General features: G+C 37.8%; 1 protein-coding gene and 1 pseudogene across 1 annotated transcript; both read left to right on the top strand.

Moving 5' to 3' along the window:
* The first annotated feature begins 340 nt into the window (after window positions 1-340).
* On the top strand, window positions 341-10,852 carry LOC105047845 (protein arginine N-methyltransferase PRMT10). The gene is made up of 8 exons (XM_010926951.4): window positions 341-645; window positions 846-1,038; window positions 1,156-1,261; window positions 7,307-7,496; window positions 8,933-9,118; window positions 9,201-9,284; window positions 9,370-9,569; window positions 10,528-10,852. The coding sequence occupies exons 1-7, from the start codon at window positions 457-459 to the stop codon at window positions 9,544-9,546; spliced, it is 1,125 nt and encodes a 374-aa protein (XP_010925253.1). The 5' UTR covers window positions 341-456; the 3' UTR covers window positions 9,547-9,569; window positions 10,528-10,852.
* A 5,004-nt stretch (window positions 10,853-15,856) lies between these two features.
* Window positions 15,857-21,833, top strand: LOC105047846 (uncharacterized; annotated as a pseudogene).
* The last annotated feature ends 39 nt before the right edge of the window (window positions 21,834-21,872 follow it).

The raw sequence follows: 21,872 nt of genomic DNA, 5'->3' as shown, positions 1-21,872 counted from the left end.
CGAGAAGGCATTGAGAAATACGGCTCAGCAGATGCGCTCAGTCATAATTTTTGACCGGAGGAGCGGTGGCTCTCCTTTTAATGTAGTTGGATAGATGGCGTATCCGTAGATTTCTTTTTACCAAAAAAAACATGCCGGCAGCGTAGCAAAGAGATAATAAAAAAAAAAACCGCGGGATTTATTTCATAATCTACCCGTGGAAGCTCAATTCAAGCGAGCAAGGTCACCCAGAGCATCATTCCCCTCCATCCGTCGTCTGATGATAATCACACGGACTAGTTCGGTGGACCTGCTAAGTTCCCCTTTCCCGCCCATGGACTGAGAAAGGAACGAGCCCTAGGGTTCGATGCCATCGTAAAAGGGCCTCCAAGGTCTTCTGCCTTTTCCCCCCGCTTCCCGGCCTTCTCTCCTCCCTTCGCTCCCCTCTCTATTCCGTTCGCAGATCTCAAGGCGTCGATGGCGAGCACGGCGAACGGATCGTCGTCTGCGAGCAGGGCTGCCGCCGTGGACAAGGGCGTGGACTTTGCCAACTACTTCTGCACCTATGCCTTCCTCTACCACCAGAAGGAGATGCTTTCCGACCGCGTCCGGATGGACGCCTACTACAACGCCGTTTTCCAGAACAAGCACCACTTCCGTGGGAAGGTCCCATCCCTCTATTTCTCTTCCCATCCCCTTCTTCCATTGTTCTTCTTGTTCTGCTCTCCTTCTTGTATTCCTGAGTTTTAGCTTGAGTTGTTAAGATTTCTTGACCTAGGGTTTTCGTGTTTGTCCTGAATTTTTGCATCAATAAGTTGTTTTCTTGAAAATCTGGGTCTTATTTGGTGATTTGGTGGAACACAAAGGTTGTACTGGATGTTGGCACGGGTAGCGGTATTCTTGCAATCTGGTGTGCGCAAGCTGGTGCGAAGAAGGTGTATGCTGTCGAAGCTACCAAGATGTCCGACCATGCCCGTGAGCTTGTTAAAGCGAACAATGTCGATGACATTGTTGAAGTGATCGAAGGTTCGATGGAGGAGGTTATCTTACCCGAGAAAGGTCAGCAGTCACCCATACTGTCACTGCAAGAACTCAATAATCATCTCCACTGAATTAGTTTTGTAATATATGACTATAAAGTTTAGGTTAATCTTATGGGTTTGGTTCTTTCTGCAGTTGATGTTATAATATCGGAGTGGATGGGATATTTTCTCCTGCGGGAGTCAATGTTTGACTCCGTAATATGTGCACGTGACCGTTGGCTGAAACCCGATGGAATAATGTAAGCTGCCAATGCTCTGTCTCTCTCAGTGCACATGAATTCTTATTTTCAGTTGTATTGCTGTGTGTTTTTCCCCTCCAATTTTGTGAACCAGGTCGTTGCCATCTTCAGGCCGACCTTAAAAATACTACACATCTTATTTGTGTAAAATACAGCACATGCAAGGCGTGTGAACCATGCAGGATCAAACACACACAAAAAAAAAGAAAAAGAAAAAAAAAACTACGGTCCATGCAAGTATAGAAAAAAAAACTATGTTATCTTTGATAGGTCCATCATAAATCTGTCTGAGAATTTTCAAAGGCAGTGGCTCACCCAAGGATGACTGGACTTGTAGAGATTGTTTCCCCGAACAATGTGTCAAAAAATACCCACTTCGGCCCTTTTCAAGTTTGTGGATCAGCTTTCCAATATGGCTAATTTATCATTAAACTTACATGAAAAATGTAGCTGTAGTGCTCCATTATCACTTATTCTAGTGACAACATACCATAAGAACAGATATACTAGTTTAACCTCCGGTTTTATTTGCTGCTTGCAGCTATGGAGTTTTAGTTGCACTACCATGGTGCTGGCCAGCACTTCAGCATGTAGCCCTGTGCTGAACAGAGAAAGGAATACAGAATTGGGTCTTATAACTATTCCTCTTGATGATCTTTTTCCCCATTTCCACACTATCTATCTACAATTCTTTCTTTTCTTGTAAAAAGCCATCTAAACTAAAATAGTTCGGTTTCCATATCATCTTTCTACAATTCTTGATGATTTTTTCCCCATTTCCATACTATATTCCACAATTCTTTATTTTCTCGTAAAAAGATATTTAAACTAAAATGGTTAAAATAAAGAGAGAAATATAGTAGTTCTTTTGATCTTCCAGCTATTTGATTATGCTCAGAGAGGACATCCTATGATGTCGTCGTTCTACGTTGGTCTAATTAGTAAATAATAGGATTTTAATTGGAATGGACAACTTGGGTATGGAGTGCAACTCCAGATCAAAGAAGGCTCCATATTGGAGGAATTGGACCGATTGTTATTCTGACATCCAACTCTTTAACAAATAGTGACAACTTGCATGGCTTACAAATTTTGATGTGTAAAGTCTATAAGCATCGATACTAGAAACCTGGGTCCATTTCTGTCATCATTCAAATAAAAGGTAGGGGGGCCCTGCTTCTGCCTCTCCTTCGTTATCAGGGGAAAAAGATGATGGGCAAAGGTGACAACCCTGTGCTTTTTATATTCTGATGTCTCTCCTAATATTGTCATACCAATCAGACTGTAACAGTGGTTCTCATATGCCTGTGCTTCTAGATGTAGAAAGTAGCATTAGAATATGTGCAAAGGAACATGTACAAGTGATTTGGTGCTTATTACTGAAAGGATAGTGGAGAAATTGGCAATCGAAAGTAAAAGAATGAAAAATTGAAATAAATATGCTGGACTAAGGTCATAACAACAAATAATCACACTATCAATGAAATAAACTGGTCCAATTTAATGATTTTGTGTCTAATTTCTTGATTCAAATCCAAAATTTAAGCTCTATTCTAGATTAAGTTGCTGGCTTCCATCGCCACCTTAAATTTTGACATCATAATGGCTTTGTTGTAAACTAACAGCTCAACCAAGCCTTAATCCTAAACTACTTGGGGTCTGCTATATGAATTTGTTGTACAACCAACATGCCAAAAATAGATTCCTAAACTACACCTATTAGTGATCCAATAGGCTTGGTTTCTGTTCAAAGATCATATTTCATTAGATTAGGGAGCGATTTCATTATAAGAATCCTCAACCATTTTTCAGAGAGAGCAAGGAAAGAAAACTTAATTGTGCCTCAAGTGGACACAATTTCAAAACATCAGAATACTTGTGGAAAAGTGTTGAGTGGCATATGGCTTGGATTAAGAAGTTCATGTGAAGTACTTATTTTATGCTTTATATTTTGTTGTTGGCTGTGGTTGTTTAAATCAAGATTCAAAAGCTGCCTCCAAGGTTTGCCATCTCAACATTGGACCCTGTACTAATAAAATCTTGGTACAGTGTTGGTTCATTCGGTACAGGGGTAGGTTCAGCATATTGAGTACCCATACTGGTTCATACCGGTATGATACGATATACCTGGTATGCATCTATACCGACCAATATGCTGACCATGATGGCCACAATTGAAGGATATGAAATTTCACAAAATAGATGGAAAATCTATATTGGAAGTGAATAGAGATCTAGGTATTAAAGGGCTATTGTTAAATATAAATCTAAGTGTAGTGTGAGGGAATATGGCCTGGAATGAGAAAGTGAGAAAACAGTAAGAGCACTGCACCAACCTTTTACAGTGCTAGTGATAGTTTCAGTTAAATGCTCAGAAGAATAGTGTGAAAAATTGTCCAAGGATTTGATGTTGCAATATGCAGGAAAATTGTTTGAGCACATGAGTGAAAAAGAGAATTACTGCAAATAGAAAGAGGAATTACGAAGTGCTTGCAAGAGTGCAGATGGAACAAGAAAGGGAACAAGAACTTTACTGTGTCAGCCTCATCCTGCGCTGCTGGCCATTTCTTGCAGCAACTTGTTCTTTAATCCTTCGCAGTTCAATATGTGGTTCGATCCATGTTGCCCAGTATTAGCATGCTAAAAAATGAAAAGGAGTTGTATGTGCAGTTTATCCTTCCTTTCATTCATTAGGAAATAGGAAGTGGGGTCTTCTTCCCTTTTTATACAGATGCAAAGATCAGACAGAAGAAAGGAAAGATAGTGCTTCTACTTGAAGAAAAGAAGGGTAATTTTGTTTTTGATTTTTTCCCTTGAGAGAGAGAGAGAGAACACAATTTCTTTTTTCCTTGGTTATGTTTGTTTACTATTGTTGTTTTTTGGTAAGCATTTACTATTGTTGTTTGGTAATTAAATACCAAACCCTATGTGGTAGGATCTATTGGTGATGCATGACAAGGTTTGCCGAATCGAATTGGTCAGGGACTAGCATGGTTCCACCTTTTAAGATGGTTTGACCCCCTCCTTCCTCGTGGCTCTGTTCAGGTGCTCTCTTCCCCCCTTTTGATTGGATTCCATTCTTCCCTCCTCTTGGCGACTCGATTCCGCACCTTCCCCTACTTGAGAATATTGCCTCTCTTTCTTTTGCTACTCTTGAAGGTTTTGCACACCCTGGCCGCAGCTCCTTCCCACTCTCTCCCCCCTCTTTCCCTGCCCAATCCCCTGTGGAACAGGAGAGAAAGGGAATGAAGCAAAGGATGACAATTGCGGTCCTCTGTCTCGAAACTTTTTTTTTTAATTTTAAATTTCGAATTGAAGTTAGCAAACCATATGCCGACTTTCCTTAGATAAAGTTTGCAAACCGTCTGCCAACTTCAATTTGAAAATTGAAAATAAAAAAAGAGCTCAAAATGCCAAAATAGTATGGTATAGACCTGTACTATGCCAAATTGATCGTCGGCCAGTTATCCTCTCTCACATAGTTATGTTTTTTTTGCATTTGTGCATGTTCAAAATTAATTTTTTTACCATTTATATGAAAACTCTAATTTTTGAGTCTAGGCATGATTCGAAGATAATCCATTTTTTTCTTCCAGCATGGGTTCTTATATATCTGACTAAAAAAATTACATGAATCTTACACTTTATGTTGCAAAAAATCATGCTTTGTCTCATGGACTTGGATGTCACAATTCATTCATGTATTCTTTTATAGTTTGGAAAAATACACTTTGGCCCCCTCAAGTTTTGGCAAGAAACACTTATCCACCAATATTTTAAAAAGTGCCAATAGCCTCCAAAAATTATTTTGTTGGGTCAATGTAGTCCAGCCGTCCATCTCCTTTTGACAGTATTATCACATGATTATCATGTGATAACTAACAACCCTATTATTTCTGAAATACCCATGCCTTAATGTATAAAAGATGTTTTAAGTATTCAATTGCATGCTCTATGACTCTAAATTCTTGTCCAACCTAAGAAATCTAAATAAACAATCATGAAAATTCCAATTTTTTCATCTAGAAACAAAGAAAATCTTTTTTTTTTATGGTCATCAAAAGATGCCATTTTGATTGGATTTATGCGGTGGTTACTTCTTGGCAAGCATCATGTTGGAGGTGATGACAAACTCAACACTGGTGATGTTCTCGAGGTGAGGTTGTTCAAGAAGCCAATGGCACCAGCAAGGGTGCTGATGAGGAAGCAAATAGACCATTTGAGGATGACATAGTGCAAGATGTGGAAGTGGCCATGGCTCCATCAATCCTACTTGAAGAAATCATTCTGAATGAGCTTTGTAGTCAAGGATCTCAACTAGACACATGTGGGAGGCAAGTATGGCCACATGGAAGGTGGCATTGGATGCTAATAGTAGGAGGTTGATGTGGTGCTGCTCATTGAGCAAGGCCTCCATTGCCACCATCATTGTGACTCTTTCCCCATCTCCTCAAGCATCTCCATAAGTCTAGGCATTGTCCTCACCATCTCATCAATGGTTGGATGGAGATCATGAATTGCTATCACCTGTGCCTCTCCATTCCCCCCCTTCCAAGATAGGAGTAGCTCATTATTACTTGTTATTATTTGAGGTGATGTTGAAAAGAGTGGATTATTCCCCTTAACCCCACTATATTACTTACCATTCCGGCCTTTGGTATCTAGCATTCTTGTTCCACTGTAGCAACTCACTAGTTGCTATTTGTGAAATACTTCACTCCCTTGCCTCTCCCATCTCGAGAAAATAGAGAATTCCCCCATCGACATGCATGCTTCCCAATCGAACTTGCATTGATTCCATCACACAATTTAACTAACCCCAAATAAAAAACCCAAGTTAGGAACGAGCAAAACATCATGCAATTCAACTACTGATTCCTATCAACGCCTTGGATTGGATTGTATTCAAAGAATTTGCCACATCTTGCGAGATAGTGTCAATCATCTTGGATCCAACCCATTAAGTGAAACAAGCTGTAAATTGGTACTGTAGCAAAAAAGACTATTCAGAAGGTATTATTTGGGTTCTTTCGCCTATATAAATACTCAAGATCTACCAGTGCATAATCTATATGAGGACTAAATAAATGCCCACATAGATTCTTACATACTTTCTCCGTTTAAGCTCTGGTGTCCTTGCTGGGCTAAATGTTAAAATCTATTCAAATCCAATTACAAGTATTATAAATCCAATCATGAACACCACGATTAGCCCATGGATAACTCAAATGGACTTGTGTTACAATGTTTTCTGGTCCAAATGAGCCACCATTTATCATGATCCAGAACCTCGTCCAAAAAAGTTAGCTGAAAGGTATTATTTGGGTTTCTTGGGTCTGTATAAGTACTCAAGATCCATCCCATGTGTGATGAGGGACTGAACACATGCCCGCACAAATCCTCGCACTGATGATATGTTTAAGAGTTTGGAAAGAGTAATTCATCAAATCTAGTTTTTGTTCTAAAACTTCTCAATGTTTCAGTAGCTGGTGTCAAGAGAAGTCCCAATTTCTATAGAAGTGAATTTAATGTGATTCTGAAGGCTTGATGGTAATATTTTTTTGGCACGCCATTCTGAGGAAGGTGATGTTGTGTTCCTGGAGTCCGATAGGTGGTTCGGTATGCCCACAGCACTTCTGGTAGCCTCACGTTAATATGTGGATGAGAGCAGGACGACCAACTATATCGTTTTAGAAGTAGCGCTTGACTAGCCTGACTAGGGCTCAGACCCTACCCTATTCTTCAACTTCGAGGTGGCGCTCCGCCCGAACTGCTTTGTCTCAATAAAATCCTTTATGGCATGCCTAAAGTTCCAGCAGTTGTCGGTTTTCAATAGTGGAGTTGGGCATTATTTTGTATCTGTATCAAGTTGTGCTTTCATACCTTGGTTATTTGGCTCTTGTTATAGGATGATTTTTTATACTGAGTTTTGACTGCAAGTACTTTTTAGTCTTGCTTTGACATAATGATGTTGAATTGGTATTGTTGTTGACAAACACTCTTAATATGGTTGCACCTGATTTGAGAGGTCTTTCCTTTTTTCAGGTACCCCAGTCATGCTCGTATGTGGATGGCACCTATCAGATCTAGTTTAGGAGATCAGAAAATGAATGACTTGGAATGTGCAATGAATGACTGGTATAATTTTGTTGAGGTGACTGAAACACATTATGGGGTTAACATGAATGTTCTGACAAAACCTTACCATGAAGAGCATGAGAAGTACTATCTAAAGGTGCGCACTATGTTTTGTATTCACTTTGAATAGGTGCATCTTCTCATAAATAATACTGCTTTAAATGTTTGTGCACTCACCTTACTGGTGAGGAAAGATACCCCTTAATTGCGGCCTTCCTTTTTAAAACTATAAATATTTTCTGTTTGCAAGGATGTGGTTTTGCTACTTCTTATACAATTTAGATGCTCTGAGAATGCTTCTTTGGTACAGAATATGCATGGGGTGAGGGTGGGATTGTCTTGCTATAAATTTATTTCCTCTGCATTGGTGGGTTCTGGTTCCATGAAAATCTGACAAATAATTAGCTGTCTTAAATTCGGAGTAATGCTATCTGAACTGATGACATCAACATTTTATTGCATGCATGCATGTACGGTGAATCCTTTTATATTTAGTTCACATTGTTATAACTTTCTGGTTCTTGAAAGGTTTTTGTGGTTGTGTGTTGGTTGTGATCATAGGAGATGACCACAATATAGAAAATGTTTGACTCCTTCCATATGAATGGCCTTGCTTTGTGCTGAAGATCTGACATAGTCCCTGACCAGATGGGTGGCTAATTGTGTGATAAGAATCTGCAGTATGAGTCCAATATGCAAGAATTTTCCATTTTATGGCACGAATGCCTGTATATGTGTAAACACACATGACATAACCTTAACCAGCATGCCTTGCATCTTCTATGTGGGTATGAACGTACTCATGGCATGCATATATTGCTATTTGATTCATGTTTACATTGCCAAATGTGTCTTTATTCGATTTTTTTTTTTCCTTTAACAATTTCTTTATATGGGGACAAATGTCTGTCACTTGGGGCAACTTGGGAAGTGAATACTTGACACCTGTGCCACTAAGTAATGCTGGACTAAAGGATTTGATGGGCATAATTAAGCTCTAATTGTAAGGTTCAATTTTGGATGATGTCTCCATTGGGCAGGGAAAAACTGTTTTTTGTCCGTTGTCTGTGTACTTTTTCACTTTCCAGGTAGTGTCAATATTATGGCGAACATTTTGGCACTAAATGTGGATGGCGTGCATGCCTTTTAGCGGAATTTATTTTGTGCTTGATATATGCTTCTTATTCCTCATCTCGTCTCTGGTTAGGTGCCTCCTTATTGTCTTTGATATGTGTGAGACTCTATTATGAAGCTGGTGGAGAAACTCAGCAGTTGGAAGAGAAAAGCTAAATCTTAGTGGGAGATATTTGGTTCATTAAGTTTTTTCTGTAGTCCATGAACTCCCAGCTTTGTTTAGGTGGCAAATGCTGCAGTTCTAATATGGAATTATCTCTCTACTATTTGTTTTGATTCTTTGACCCTCAGGGCCCTCCTTTATTTTTCCATATTCTGTTATTTAAACTCGTTTTTATGGTCATCTTAATATCATTTTGTTGTCCATATGCTCACTCGGTATACATAATATGTTTCCAGACATCATTATGGAACAACCTTCATCCGAATCAAGTGATAGGAACCCCTGCTATCATCAAGGAAATTGATTGTCTGATGGCCACTGTGGATGAAATTCGTGATGTTACTTCAAAATTTTCATTGTCAATCAACATGGACAGGACAAGATTATCTGGATTCGCTGGGTGGTTTGATGTTCATTTTCGAGTATGTTACCTTTTTCCAATAAATTATGTATTGTTTATATATGAAAGGTTACTGACGCTTTTTGGTTGATCGAACTGTTCAGGGTAGTATGCAGAACCCAGCTATGCATAAAATTGAGTTGACCACTGCCCCCAGCGTAGACAACACAACACATTGGGGCCAACAGGTGGATGCACATCAAATCTCTACCGCTCTTAATGTTTCTTATTAAAAGAACATTCACAAGTAATTTCTCCTTCTTGTTTGAGCAGGTATTTTTGTTGTATCCTCCTCCTAGAGTTAATGAAGGGGATAGACTGATGATCTCTTTTTTGATGACCCGCTCTAAAGAGAATCACCGGTTGATGGATGTGGAGTTTACCTATGAATTACAGCATTCATCTGGGAAGCGGCTTCCACCTGTCACTTCCAAGTTCTGTATAGAATGAGGAGACCCGGGGAAACAATACAGGTATATCAGAGCTTCTGTTATGTAACAAAAATGAGCATATTTTGTAATCATCTGCCAATACAAACACAAAACACACATTTACTGACCACCAATTTTTCCTGGCTGCCAACATGGTTTGACATGTCTCAAATAATACATTTGTCATCCACAAACCACACTTCTGTTTGATTCCGAATGTGATATCGAGCTATCTTTTGTTTGTCTCTGCCAAATTTGTTATGCAACCTTATTTTCCTATTATGCTGTATTAAATTTGCATGTAAATAATCTCCCTCCCTCCCTCCTTCCCTTCATGTGTGTGTGTGTGTGTTTTGTGTGGCAAATGTGCGTGGTGTGCAGGAACCCAGCTTTAAAACTTTCCATTTTTGTGCTGCCCATTACCTTCAAATTATATATAATTACTGGATGTGTGAATGTTCTATCACAGTCTGGGAGGTGTGCTGTCATCTTCATCTTCATTCTCCATAGACTTGTACTTCCTTTGAGACATGCCACTTGTTCTTAATGTCTTTGCAAATTTGGAGATGTGAAACTAAAGGTCAATTGGAGATGCCTGTAACTAGATCATGGCCACCAGGATAGAGTGCTTTCATGAGCTTTAAATTTGCATCCTCTCTTTCACATACGCATGTGCACAGAAAAAAGGTACCTTCTCTTTCATTAGCTGGGAAAAAAAGGTACCTTCTCTTTGTATTGGATAAATTTACATCCCCATCATCATAATTTATCCTCTTCATGCATCTAATATCCTTTTCATGGAGGTCCTTGGTGTACCACTTCCTGCTAGAGTTCTGATGTAGTAGCATTGTTGGAAATGTCAGACTAGGTTCATATCCGATTTAAATTCTGAATCAGTGTTTAGGTTAACTTGGAGTGATTCAATTCTTGATTCTCAGCAGCTACCTCTTTTTCTTCGTCTGAAAAAATAAATTCTTAATCTTTATTTTCTTCATTGCAGGGTTGGTGGACAAGGGAATGTCATTGGATCTTGTTGGTTATCTAGACTGCCAATCTATGCAGGGGTCGTATATTTACTATATTTTTCACTTAAAGAGGAGAAGCCATTTCATTTCAGAATGGCAAATGCAGTGATTGCTTGCAATTTTGTTAGCATTTGCAGTGTGCCTAGGATCACCAATTCTGTTAGTTTATTAAGAGATTTTTTTTTGGTATGATACATGGATATAATTTTTTTTTTTTAAATCTATGTTTTATTGCTAGAATTGTGTTGTGATCTCCAATATTTTACCGTTCTTGTGATCAAGATTTTAAATCTCGTGAAATGAGGCTATTCGGTTTTTCCATGGAATGTGATGTGCCGTCCTTTCGTCCTGATATTTGAGATAGGGGATGTCTTAAGATATTCCGATCGAAATACTGGTACGTTAGCGTGATGGCTCTGTCTCAACACATGAGATGATATTTCATTCCGGTGTTTCATGTGATGTCTCATTGTGATCTGAATTTTTGCTTGTAATAGCATTCATATCTTTGATTTAAGTTTGTAATTTCAATACCATGTGTGCTTGCGTAAATTTTTGTGGTCAGAAAGGTGAAAATAGGAGTTCTGATGTATGTAATCTCTAACATCTTGCACCTGCCAACACAATCTCTCATCTTGCTGAGGCTGATATTGTAAGGGCTAACTGATCATGGATTTGAGTTTATAATTTCAATTTTGATATCTCCACTTTGCTGATTAAAACAATATATATGCTTTTCCCAAAATTATCCAATCTAATGTATATTTGCTCGACTGGTTGCTCACACTCATCAATGAGCTGTTTTCCTTGACTGGATGCCTGCATCCAGCAACAAGGTGATGTTCCCCGGTGCTGTAGTAGCCCCTTTCTGCTTAAACAAATATGATCGGAGGTTCGCAAGATTTGAATGTGAACCTTTTGTCTAGGTGCTCAGTGTTGAATAATGCCGAAATAAGCCATGTTTCTTTTTTTTTTTTTGTTGGTAAAAAAATAAGTCATGTATCTTAGAGGCTAATCTATAAGACTTTCTAAGGAATTTTTGAATTTTTGTTATATCTTGTCATAGTAGAATTTATGGAAACTTAAGATTCAATAAATAACTTAGTATTTTAAAATTAGAGTTTTAAATCAATGGTTTTTTCCTCTTTTTTTTTTTTTGAAAATCAATGGTAAAAATATGAAGTTTGAACTAAAATTGAGAAATGGGAGGTGACTTTTGTTGAACTAAAAATATGAAGTTTGAACTAAAAATATTAAGAAATTTTATTTTTTAAGTATTTTTGTTGAACTCAAATTGGGAGGTAATTCTTTGTTTATATATAATGTCGTGCATAAATGAGTAAAAATAAAATGAGAAGAGGACAATCATATAAAATATTATTTTTGAGCGTCTCATTAAGAATATAATTTATCGAGTCTTTACCTATTTGACCATCCCATTTTTATCATCTCTCTTGCATGATCTAGGGATCGATTTAGGTAAGCAATCTAAATAAGGATGTCGCTTAGTGGGCCCAACTTGATTTAGTCGACTTATCTTGCCTATAAACAGTGACAAGGGGAATTGATTTAGGGAGGAAAGAAAAGATCACAAGGAGGAGGAGAAGGAAAACAAGAAGAAAGTGAACTTAGATAGGCTATTGTAGATTTCAAAGATTCTAAAAAATAAATCTTTGTCATGGAAAAAAAAATATCCTTGCATCTTTTTCATAGTCTATAGTTTGGATATTTTGAATTTCATCTTCAGATTTAGATTTTGTCGATGACGACCATGATCTTATTATGGATGAAGATATAAGTAGGTAAGTCACACATATCTTATTCTTTTTTCAGCATTATTTTGATACTATTTGAATTATTAGGAAGCAGGTGTCATTTAATAACCTTCATCCAATTTCATGCATGAGATACTTTGATGTTTGAACGTACGTAAAGAGAAAGAAAAAAGAAATCATGGAGATGGATTAGATATTTATCTTAGTTTTTCCAAAATTCAACTTTGTTTTCCTTCTCTCCTCCTCCTCCTCCTCCTCCTCTCTCTCTCTCTCTTTCTCTCTCCAAAATTGAACATGTAAGATATAGGAAAGAAGTGTAGAGGAAAGAAGAGAATAGGGAAGATAAATTAAAAGAATTGGTATAAATCCTACTCATAGCAATAACATGCCCAGATCCAATTAGTAAAAGTTTTTAAGGCTTGGTACCCATAACACGTGTTCAAGTCATGCCCTCATATGATTTTGGCTAGATTTCCTCCTGTTTTGGTAATCAAAAAAACTAAAATTGGTCTATTCTCGCAAGCAAACTTTAACAAAATTATCCGTACTTTCATATTCATCAAACATATCTAACTTATCACAGTTACCTATGCTTCCACCCATGTGTGTTATATATGCCCAACATTAGCTAGTAAAATAAAAGATCAAGACTTTTTTAGTTATTAAAATCAGTTAATTGTCCAAGATAGAGAAGTTTATTGTCTAACTTGGTTTAATTAGTTTTTTAGGAATTTTTTTTTTTTTTTTGTTTCAAATTTCAAACCATCAAATATAAATCTATATTTATTTAGTCAAATAAATATCTATTTACATTTAACTTTGGATTGTATCTTTTATCCGAAAAAATAGTCATTCATTTTTGAATCATATTTTGTATAGCTTTCAAAATTCTTCAACCTTTTCCTTCCTTCATCATCAATATAGGCCAATTGACAAACATCATGTTTTAAAACGCATGCAAAGTGCGATCCAACGGCTGATGCCGGAAAAAAAAAAATCAGTCATTCTTTCCCGCGAAAGATACAGCCCGCACCCTTGAACTCAAGTATGCAGCTAGGGATAACAACAAATACATAAACGGGGTTTGGACCTTCCCTGCATCGTAAAAAAAAGGTAATGAAACAAACAAACATCCCCAAACCCGCCTAAGAAGTCATGGTCAGAGGGATATCAGATCCTACTGGTCATCGACCGTCCATTTTACCTCGATCTGGATCGGAAGTTTCGCATGGATATCACCAACTGGGCAAAATAACGGTCCTACCCACGGCTGAGATCGGCTCGGCTTCAAGGCGGACTTAAAAAGCAAGCGGAAAATTGGATTTAAATACGCTCCTCAATCACATTTTTTATTTTCCCTAATTCCGTCCAAATTTCCCTAAAAATTACTACCCGGAATCACAAGGAAGAGAAAGAAAGGATTTTTTTCATTATATTATACATACATACAAAATCGAAGAATCCGTTCTTGTCCATCTTCTTGTGCTCGCTCGATCTCCTCCTTTGCTATCAATAAAAAGGTTAGCAATCTAAAATTACCTTACTGTATTGTTGTGGTATAAATCTTCCCAATTTATCTCATGGTTTTGGGTCGAGGTCGATCGGTTTTTTTTTTTTGGTCTGCATGCATTCGACGATCTTGAATCTTGTTGGTATTTCTTTACATTATTGTTGGTTTTTTGTCTTTATACGTTTTATGACGATTTTTTCCCCTTCTGCTGATCATGAACCGAGTTTTAGGTGATTATTTGATTTTCTTGAAAATTTGTCGTGATCAGGGTTCCGACCATTATCAGGGTTCTGAAGCAGCATGCTGTCTTTGTTTGCGTAACTGGATGTACTAACAGTTCTCCGTAAAAAAAAAACATGCGTGAGATCATCTGATATTTGAGTTTTTACGCTCGAACTCTTGTTGGCTGGTGATTGATGTTCTTGTCTGTTGGGATATACCGACTGATCTCTATACACCAATTTATCCTCGGAACAGTCATACCGACGTCCGACTCTACCCACCGGATGGACAGATGACTCCGACAATAACTGCCGACGATATCTGACCGAACAGCCGAATCCATATCACCGACTTACTGTCGGAAATGACAGCCGACGTCCGACTTTCACAAGACACCAGATCAGCCGACGGTGTTTTCGAATCATCATCCGACGTTCCGACAGCCGAATACCGACATATAGTCGGCCAGTCCGTCCAAACGCCGTACAACTGCTATGGATTGTTGTCCTGTCAAGGACATATTGTGCGACCGCCCTGGAGCATTATCCTGCGAAGGACATGGGTTAATTCTGATGACCTGACAATCTACACCAATTTGACAGCCTCCGGCGATTTGATAATTCTCCAGTTGTTTGCACCATTAATGGCGGGACCATACCGCATTCTATTATAAAACGGGGTAAGGCAACAATTTTGGTAAGCTTTCTCAAGCGCTGAAAAAGCTCTTAAGCTCTCAAAAAAGCTCTCAAGCTCTCTCCCCCCGGCTGAGTCCCTGGGTTTTTTTCACTGTTGCCTAGTCTTTTCTCTGACTTGACCGTCGGAGGGTCTCCGCCGGAGGCATCTCCGGTCAGCGAGGACTTTTCTTGCAGGTGCGCGACCCCGACGATCGGACGACGAGGGGATTGGCCGCAACATTGTCAGTACTCTAAATATTCCTATTTCTTTGATGCTAAATTAATCAAACTTCAGAGTTTTTGCCTCAAATAAAAAGCAATCAGATTTCAAATAACCGATGTTAAAATTGCTGCAGTTTAATATTTTGTTGATCATGTGTACTGATTATATGTAATCTTGGGGTTTTGTCTGTTGTTACCGTCATGTTTGATGCATTCTTATTGGTTTGATGAGATTTTCTTGGCTTTCTGTTGTAGATATTTTTGATATTTGGTGATCTTAGCATTTGCTATCTGGTATGACGTTGTCTGGTTAGCCATTGTTTACTGTTTTTTTGTTTTTTTTTGTTTTTTTTTTTTTATTGGTGATTCTTAACCACTCCTATGGGTATGTATTCTTACGCAGCCTGCTTGCATCCAGTCTGTATAACTCAATGTCTTGCCAGTTCTTTGTTAAAAGAAGCATGCATGGGTTCATGTGTGGAGGCAGAGCGTTTCTTTCATGCAAGCTATTTGTTATGTGAGCCCGAAGGCTTGTGGTTTCCCCAACCTTTTTGCAGAAGTCCTGACTTTTTCCCTCTAAGAAAAAGTGAACGAATCTTAAAGTGCTCAAAGCGATGTTAAAATTGCTGTTTTCTTTTCTTTTCTTTCTTTCTTCTTTTTTGATCATCTTCTTTGTATTCTGTTATCTTTATTCTATGTTCCATGATCTTAGAGTTTGTTCTTTGTTATGAAAACTTATGTTTCCACACAGTTACATTCATGCTTTATTGTTTGCTTTTATGTTTGTTATGGTTGAAATTTAATTATCATGATAGATTACTGTTATGGTTTGTTTCCAATCTCATAATCCTCCTGTTTATTTTCTTTCTGATTTCCATTTTTTTTTGGAAATCAGGGTTTACAATTGGAGGTTGTCATCTTCATTATCATGAGATTCAAGAAAGGAAGTAAGGTCGAGGTGTTGAACAAGAGGGAGGTGCCATCAGGCTGTTGGTAGTGTGCTGAGATAATCTCTGGCAATGGGTACAACTACCATGTTAAGTATGATAGTTATCCAGCAAACATGGGTGCAGCTGTGGAAAGAGTATCAAGAAAGGCCATTAGACCATGTCCACCATCAGTGAAAAGCCCATGTGATTGGGTGGCTGGAGACATTGCTGAGGTCTTGGACAATAGCTCGTGGAAGCTTTCAGAGGTTTCAAGGGTTGGTGGTCATGGTTACTTTTTTGTGAGGCTCCTTGGATCCTCTAGGGAGTTCGGAGTCCATGCATCTGACCTCAGGCTGTGACAATCTTGGCTAGATGAAAAATGGGTTGTGATTCAAAAGGTAGCATCATTCAATCCCTTTGTGGACATCATGCAATATGTACAATAGTTCATTTTGTTTCTGATGTGCACCATATTATTTGTCTATTAACTCTATACTGACTTGGACTTGCTTATATTTGTATTTATTGAATTAAATTAATCGGTCGTTCTTCTTGTTCTGTTGGTGGTATCTTACTAGTTTTGCATTTGTTTCCAGCATTCTGGAAAACATGATCGTAGAATGATAAGCAATCTGTCAAAAGGAAAGAAATTCAGCTGCCAGAGGCCTCGGCCATGTCAGGAAAGTCATAATGCCGTTGTGTTCTCAAGAGGCATGAAGAAAAGGGCACGAGTGTCATCGCAACCTGTTGAGAGATGCACTGAAGCTAACAGAAAGATGAGAACAATTGAGAAACATGGATGGTGTGAGCAAATGGTTGGAGGGCATTTCCCCCAGCCAAGGGAAAAGGTAGATGTTTTTGCTTCCCCACAAGTGGGGCGGGGTGAAAAATGCTTGCATGCTTCATTAAACAACAGAATGACTTGGTTTTCTAAAACGGCCTCATGGAGGGGATTGCCAAATATCGATATTAAATGTTGTCTTGGAACAACTTCAGAACCTAGTGATGCTGAGAGTACCTCATCCACTATTGGTAGTTGCAGTACCAGCAATAGTGCATATAGATCAACCCACTATCCTGGAATGGTTCTTACCCAATATTTGTCTAGTCATTCAGATGATGCTGAAATTTCTTGTGGGTCAGGAAGAGAATCATCTCTTCCTACTGAAGAGGTGTGACCAACAGAAACTCATCAGCTGGAGTTGCATGCCTACCATTCCTCTATGATGGCATTGTATGCTTCTGGGCCGATTAGTTGGGAACAGGAGGCATTGATGACAAACCTGCGCCTTATGCTAAACAATATAAATGACGAACATTTATTGGAGCTAAAGAATTTAGTGTCTTCTAAAATAGGCACAAACCCTCTTAGTTAAGCAGAAGCCATAATTTGGTCATTGCAGAATACTCTTTTTACTCTACGTCAGGTTTACTTGCCATATCTTTTCATTGCATTTTATTGTATAGATGCATCTTTGGCATTCAAATACTGGATTGAATATCAAGAGTTCAAGACAGTGAACTACTGTGACAACAAATGTATTATAAACTTCAATAAAGCAATGAATTATCCTATCTTGAAGTGCTTTAAAAAAAAAAAAAAAAACTGATTTTGGTGTTAATTTTTTTTCTGGTTTCATTGTATGCTTATTTGATTGGCTGTATTTTGTTTTCAGTATTTTAAGATATCGAATCATGATGAATTGTATTAAGAAATCACTCTGAGGAAGGTGCAAAGTTTATTATAAATAATGTTTGTAGCAAAGAATTTGTTGTGTCTATTAGTGTAACTTTTATATCTAAGAATATTTGAAGCCATTGCATTTTATTGTGGGGAATCAAAGTATAGCTGCATCTTTGGCATTCAAATACTGTATTGACTATCAAGATGGTGAACTACAGTGCCAACAAATGTATTGTAAACTTCAACAAAGCGATGGATTATCCTATCTTGAAGCTTTTAAAAAAAAAAGAAAAACCTGATTTTGGTGTTAGTTTTTTTCTGGTTTCATTGTATGGTTATTTGATTGGCTGTACTTTGTTTTCAGTATTTGAAGATATCAAATCTTGATGAATTGTATTAAGAAATCACTCTGAGGAAGGTGCAAGGTTTATTATAAATAACATTTGTGGCAAAAAATCGGTTGTGTCTCTTAGTGTAACTTTTATATCTAAGTATATTTGAAGGCATTGAGCATCAGCTCCTCACTCTTTAAGCCTTGTCAAGATAGGTGATTAACCAGCGTTGCTCCACTATCCTTAAAAATTATGCTACAGATGGCAAGTGTTTACAAAAAGAAGCTGGAGCTTTCTCTACCACCTAAAATGCTTTCTTTTTGTAGAAGAAATTGACAGGCTTCATTATGTAAAGGGTCATTTGGATGGTTTAGATGCTGATTTTGGGACATGCAAAATCTCATTGATAGGCGCATCTCATGTACACATCCATGAAAAATGTGCTTTTTCTTGTTTGGTCAAATTTTGGTGTTCATTGCATCAAAATGATGGAAATCCTTAAGCATGAGCAACCAATCAGCATTTGTTGCTTATTGTCACTTTGCTGCTTTACTTGTGGTGCTGGATTAGCATTTTGTGAAATCTCATTAAGATGCATCATTAGTAATTGACATTTGGTAATTTATGCTCATTTTTACATCCTTAAAATGTCTTTAATTTTGGTATTGGTGCAGTTCTGAGCATCAATAATTTTGTGAAACTCTTGACTGTGAAACCTTTGCTTTGCCCTTTATTTGCCAAAAGTTTTGGCTTTTTGAATAGAGACTTCAGTGCTTTGATTTCATTAATAAAATTTTGCTTTGTAAGAGCGTTCCATTTTGTGGACATGTTTGATGCTTGTCATGCCTTTGCCAGGGCCAACATTGGAGGCTTGTAAAGATGCTTCCATAGGTCCATGATGATGGTGAGGTTTGGCACATGTTTTGCACTTTAAACAATGTGGCAACATTTCCATCTGATTCTTACAGACAAGTCAGCCTAAGATGATAATTGCTATCTTCAAATCTTTTAGTTCATTCTATGTCAGGCTTGCTTAATGCTTGGGATACATGATGGCCTGCTGATGCTTTTCGATATGTATATGCAGTAACTGCCTTAACTCATCTATCACCCATGGAAAACCTAGAAGAAGATAGTTCATCTATTAATATCACTTTTATGTTACTCTCCGTAAGATGGATTGATGAAGGAATCCCAATATGGTTGTGGATCCTGGGACTCCCATTCGATGTGTGCTAAATCAATGTTGTGATGTTTAGAGATATGGTCACCTGATCTGATGGCTTTATACCTTGATTTTGATGCTGAAGGGGTTGCTTTCCTAATTAAGTCTTTTATTGAAGTCTGTTGATTTTCATGGTTTCTTGATTGCTCATTAATTCCTCAGTGCTGGATTTGACAGTACATTTTCAAAGTTTTATGTAAAAGAACCTTGGGAAAGGAAGTTTTCTTGTGCATATTGTGCATACCTGGTGCAGAAGTGGGATTTTTTGAAATGTTTTCAGATAAATGGCAACTCAAGGCTTCAACTCCCTCTTCATGTTTTCTTTTTTATTGATGAAAGGCTTCTCTATATATTTATTTGTTGTTTGTATGCTTTGAAGCAACATACTCACATTTCTTTTTAGTTCGGTAAATTATGTTATGTCAGTTTTGCTGGTGGTAGTTTGATTGCAGTTTTGTCTACATAGAGTGGGCTCGTCCTCAGCATGCTGATGAAATCATATTTCCTTCCTATGGTGCCGAGGTTGGACAAGGAGCATACCTCAATTTTCATCTTCTTATAAGTATCTGCACCAGAGTTAGCATGCATTGGTCCTTAGGTAAAATTTGACCTAAAAACGTTTCAGGCAGAGAATCTTCCCTTGAGATTAGAACTTGATCACTGGTAGGATTAAGTTTAACATATGATTTAGTTTTTGTGAGCTATTAATTGATCAAATTATAAAATCTTGTTTCATACTGAATGCTGGAGTTCACTCAATAGAACACAAACAGTGAAACCTAGACTTTTCTGGTCTGTACTGTTTTGAATGCCTTTCTCTTGAAAAATTGGTAAAATTGCATGTGCAGATGCATCTAAGTTCAATCAAAATTGAGAACTTGTACTAGTTCATCATAAATACACTGAATGCTAAAAAAAGTTGGCATATAAAATGTTGTGCAAATATACTATCTGTATTGGGAGTATTATATTTGTTCCTCTCTCTCTATCTCTGTGTGCGTGCGTGCGCATGCACATCTGTCTAAGTATGTCAATTCCTCTATAAAATATTTTCTAGCATTATGAGGAGGTTTAACTCAATATCTTTCAGTGAAATGGAAGATATGATTATCAGTGCCCTTCATTGGTGTGGCAACAGATGGATAATCGAGCATTGTGATGACAGATGGATAATTGAGTGGAGAGTTGCACCTGAATGTTGGTTCCTTTCTACTAGGCATCGGTATCTATCATTCCTCCTGGTAAAGGTGCAACTAAGTTGCATAGAGTTTCATTCGACTAAATTCTAACCTAATTTTTAATTCATCCTGTTGAATTTTATATCTATGGGATGGTAATGGTTTCCAAATTTAGACAAAAGCTCTGATTTAGTCGGGAGTCAATTTGGTATATTTGCTTCCTGCAAGTCTGAGCTGGGTAAAGGTATTCAAAGGCTGCTCCTTAACAGACTTGCGGATGAGAGAACAGAGGCTTTGTTGATATCCAGAATGGGATGGATGACTGTCAAATGAAGTCCGAATATCACTACTATATATATAACTGAAATGGCTTTGGCAGTATTAATAGTACAAAAAGGTGTGGCACGGACATTCTAAAGCCCCTTTCTCTAGAAGTTCTCTCTCCTTTTTTCTGGGATGGTTTTCGTTATATGATTGGGGAAGAAAACGAAACTTACTGTCAGGAATATGAGTTTGTAGTTTGAAGACCAACTCTCTAAATGTACATTTTTGGCCTCTTCGTTGCAATTCATAAGTATTGTCTTCTTTCGAGTCTGTTATTTGCACAATGATTTGCATGATAATGATGTCAAGAAAATCTGACTCCAAACAGCACATTGATTGATGGATTCACAGCCATCTCGTGTGCTCTCTGTCCTCGTGTCAGTCCTCTATATTGCTTGTGATGAAATTACAGTTGGTCATCTGATTCACCTTTTGGGTTATGTGTTCATGTTATGTGCAGATATTTAGGCACTTTAAACAGAACAGCAAGAGATCTAGTAGAAATCATTCTATCATTTCATAGGATCACAAACACCTACCAAATGCTCCTGCTTGAATCAATCAAGCGTGTTATGCTAATTGAGTCAATTTGAAAGATATCCTGTTATGCTAACCTCATGACATACAACATTCAATAATAAATATTGATGGCCAACTAAAATTGTCAATTAAAAGAATTTCGAGCAGGGTATAGACCAAGTGGAAGACATTAAGGATACTAGGAAAGGCTCAGGTCCTAGCCCTCCCAGCCATCTCAGATCGGATCAGTGGCATACCAGGTTTGGGACCCTGATACATGAAAAATTAGGTTGTCCTTGTAATTACCGGCCAGTGTGAATGAGATGGTGATTGGCATGGCCGATACCCTAACCTAAATTATAAGATAGAATGCCCCAAAAATTATCAAGACAACCATTGGAAACAACAAATAATAGGAAAAAAAAAACAAAAATAATATAAAAACTGTCACATGTGTGAAACCCCTGGATGCTGACTTATCCCGAGTGTTGGCATAATACTATCCTGATATTGGCCCACTGTGGTCCGTGATCCATACTAGGATATGGATTTAAAGCCTTGATACTAACACATATACATATCTTGATGGAGGTCCTATACCAATGATCCAAGCTTTTAGATGTGATCGACTACTTCCAAACTATTTACATGTAAAAATTCATGGGATTTGGAGGCCTCTAGGTTATTAATCAATTGGTCAAAAAAAAAAAGTCAGTTAAAAAAAAA

Source organism: Elaeis guineensis, chromosome 7 (assembly GCF_000442705.2).
Source record: "Elaeis guineensis isolate ETL-2024a chromosome 7, EG11, whole genome shotgun sequence".
NCBI classification, from domain to species: domain Eukaryota; kingdom Viridiplantae; phylum Streptophyta; class Magnoliopsida; order Arecales; family Arecaceae; genus Elaeis; species Elaeis guineensis.
The sequence above is the reverse complement of the archived record's forward strand: the minus strand, read 5'-3'. Positions and strand labels throughout refer to the sequence as shown.